Source organism: Microchirus variegatus (genome assembly GCF_963457635.1).
Source record: "Microchirus variegatus genome assembly, chromosome: 4".
NCBI lineage: Eukaryota > Metazoa > Chordata > Actinopteri > Pleuronectiformes > Soleidae > Microchirus > Microchirus variegatus.
In genome coordinates this window covers 38,185,418-38,187,917 of record NC_139805.1, presented here as the reverse complement: position 1 = coordinate 38,187,917, position 2,500 = coordinate 38,185,418, and the positions used below count along the sequence as shown (strand labels likewise).

The window sequence follows — 2,500 nt, the reverse complement described above, 5'->3', positions numbered from 1 at the left end:
AGTGAGTGAGTGGCTGTTTCCACTGGCAACGCACAAAACTATAGACCTGAAGAGACACTTCTGGGTTTCTGACGTGAGGCTGTGTGACGTACTGACATGGTCTGAGCGCCCCCTGCTGCTGAAATACAGCCTGAGACGGAGGTTTTTATTATCTACATGATTAAACACTCTTCAAGTCTTTATCTTCACCGTTAGACAGACTTTAACAACAGGAAAGTGAAGTTTGTAAACCACTCACTCTCCCACACCAAAGTCCATAGAGAAAACAAGTGATTTTAGCTCACAGGGACACAGGAGCTGCTGGTCCTCTGCTGCCTCGTGTGGTCACTTTGTGTCACTGAGTTAAGTCTAAATTAAATTCTCCTGTGTGTCTGTGATGTTAAAATCACTGGTTTACTCTATGGACTTTGGTGTGGGAGAGTGAGTGACTTTGGTGTGGGAGAGTGAGTGGTTGTATTGTAACCCTGTACTGTGTGGTCAGTGTGTGTGGTCAGTGTGTTTGTGTGTGGTCAGTGTGTTAGTGTGTGGTCAGTGTGTGTGGTCAGTGTGTTAGTGTGTGGTCAGTGTGTGTGGTCAGTGTGTTAGTGTGTGGTCAGTGTGTTTGTGTGTGGTCAGTGTGTTAGTGTGTGGTCAGTGTGTGTGGTCAGTGTGTTAGTGTGTGGTCAGTGTGTTAGTGTGTGGTCCGTGTGTGGTCAGTGTGTTAGTGTGTGGTCAGTGTGTGGTCAGTGTGTGGTCAGTGTGTGGTCAGTGTGTGGTCAGTGTGTGGTCAGTGTGTGTGGTCAGTGTGTGGTCAGTGTGTGTGGTCAGTGTGTGTGGTCAGTGTGTTAGTGTGTGGTCAGTGTGTGGGTCAGTGTGTGTGTCAGTGTGTGTGGTCAGTGTGTTAGTGTGTGGTCAGTGTGTGTGTCAGTGTGTGTGTCAGTGTGTGTGGTCAGTGTGTGTGTCAGTGTGTGTGGTCAGTGTGTGTGTCAGTGTGTGTGGTCAGTGTGTGTGGTCAGTGTGTGTGGTCAGTGTGTGTGGTCAGTGTGTGTGGTCAGTGTGTCAGTGTGTGTGGTCAGTGTGTGGTCAGTGTGTGTGGTCAGTGTGTGTGGTCAGTGTGTGGTCAGTGTGTGTCAGTGTGTGTGTCAGTGTTCACCTCAGCCTCCTCCTCAGGAACAGTCTCCTCTTTGCAGCTGTTGATGCTGTTAAATCTCTGCAGCAGAGGTAACAGTGGAGCACTGGTGCCCTGAGTGGAACGTTCATTATCCATCTCTCTGGTTCCACTCTCCCACAGACGCAGGAGCAGGAGGACGGCAGAGAGGAGCTGACTGTGGAGGAGGAGGAGAGGAGGAGAGGAGGGGGGGGAGGGGGAGGAGAGGAGGAGGGAGGAGGAGGGAGGAGGAGAGAGGAGATGGAGGAGAGGAGAGGAGGAGAGGAGGGAGAGGAGAGGAGAGGAGGAGAGGAGAGGAGGAGAGGGAGGAGAGGGAGGAGAGGGAGGAGGGGGGGGGGGGGGGAGAGGGAGGAGAGGGAGGGGGAGGAGGAGAGGAGGAGAGGGAGGAGAGGAGAAAGAGTGAGTGAGGAGTGACTGAGCTGCTGTGATGATTGGACAGTGGTGATGGAGGTGTGTGTGTGAGAGTTTGTGTGTGTGTATCTGTGTGTGCGAGAATTTGTGCATGTGAGAATGTGTGCATGTGAGAATGTGTGCATGTGAGAATGTTTGCATGTGAGAATGTGTGCATGTGAGAATGTTTGCATGTGAGAATGTTTGCATGTGAGAATGTGTGCATGTGTGTATCTGTGGGTTTGTATCCGTGTGTATCTGTGTGTATGTGTGAGTGTGTGTATGTATGTGTGAGTGTTTGTGTGAGTTTGTGTGCAAGAGTGTGTGTGTGTATCTGTGGGTTTGTATCCGTGTGTATCTGTGTGTATGTGTGAGTGTGTGTATGTGTGTGTGTATCTGTGTGTATGAGTGAGTGTTTGTGCGAGTCTGTGTGCAAGAGTGTATCTGTGTGTGTGTGTGTGTGTGTGTGTGTGTGTGTGTGTGTGTGTGTGTGTGTCTGTGCGTGTGAGCAAGTTTGTGTGTGAGTGAGTTTCTGAGCTGCTGTGATGATGGACAGTGGTGATGGAGGTGAAGATGATGATGGTGATGAAAGTGTAGGTGAAGGTGATGAAGGTGTTGGACAGTGATGAGGATGAAGGTGTAGGTGAAGGTAATGATGGTGATGATGATGATGAAGGTGTAGGTATAGGTAATGATGATGATGAAGGTGATGATGGTGATGAAGGTGATCACCTGAGTGTTCCTCTCTGCACAGCCAGCTCCAGCAGAATGGCCAGAACCAGGTGTTGGTCCTGCAGAGGGATGTTTCCTTTGGTGGTGGCACTACCATGAACATCACTGTGGACCACAGGAGACAAGAGTCATCATTCACACCACACCAGACCAGACCAGACCAGACCAGACCAGACCAGACCAGACCAGACCAGAGGAGACAACAGTCATCAGTGAGTCATCATTCACACC

General features: G+C 50.3%; 1 protein-coding gene across 1 annotated transcript in view; it reads right to left on the bottom strand.

Moving 5' to 3' along the window:
* herc2 (HECT and RLD domain containing E3 ubiquitin protein ligase 2) overlaps positions 1 to 2,500 on the bottom strand; it is an 82,409-nt gene that overhangs the window by 66,504 nt on the left and 13,405 nt on the right. Inside the window, exons 8-9 of the mRNA XM_083888551.1 lie at positions 2,270 to 2,374; positions 1,133 to 1,304 (exon numbers count right to left, since the gene is read on the bottom strand). Of these exons, the coding sequence (XP_083744677.1) occupies positions 1,133 to 1,304; positions 2,270 to 2,374 (277 nt within the window). The remainder of the gene's footprint in view (positions 1 to 1,132; positions 1,305 to 2,269; positions 2,375 to 2,500) is intronic.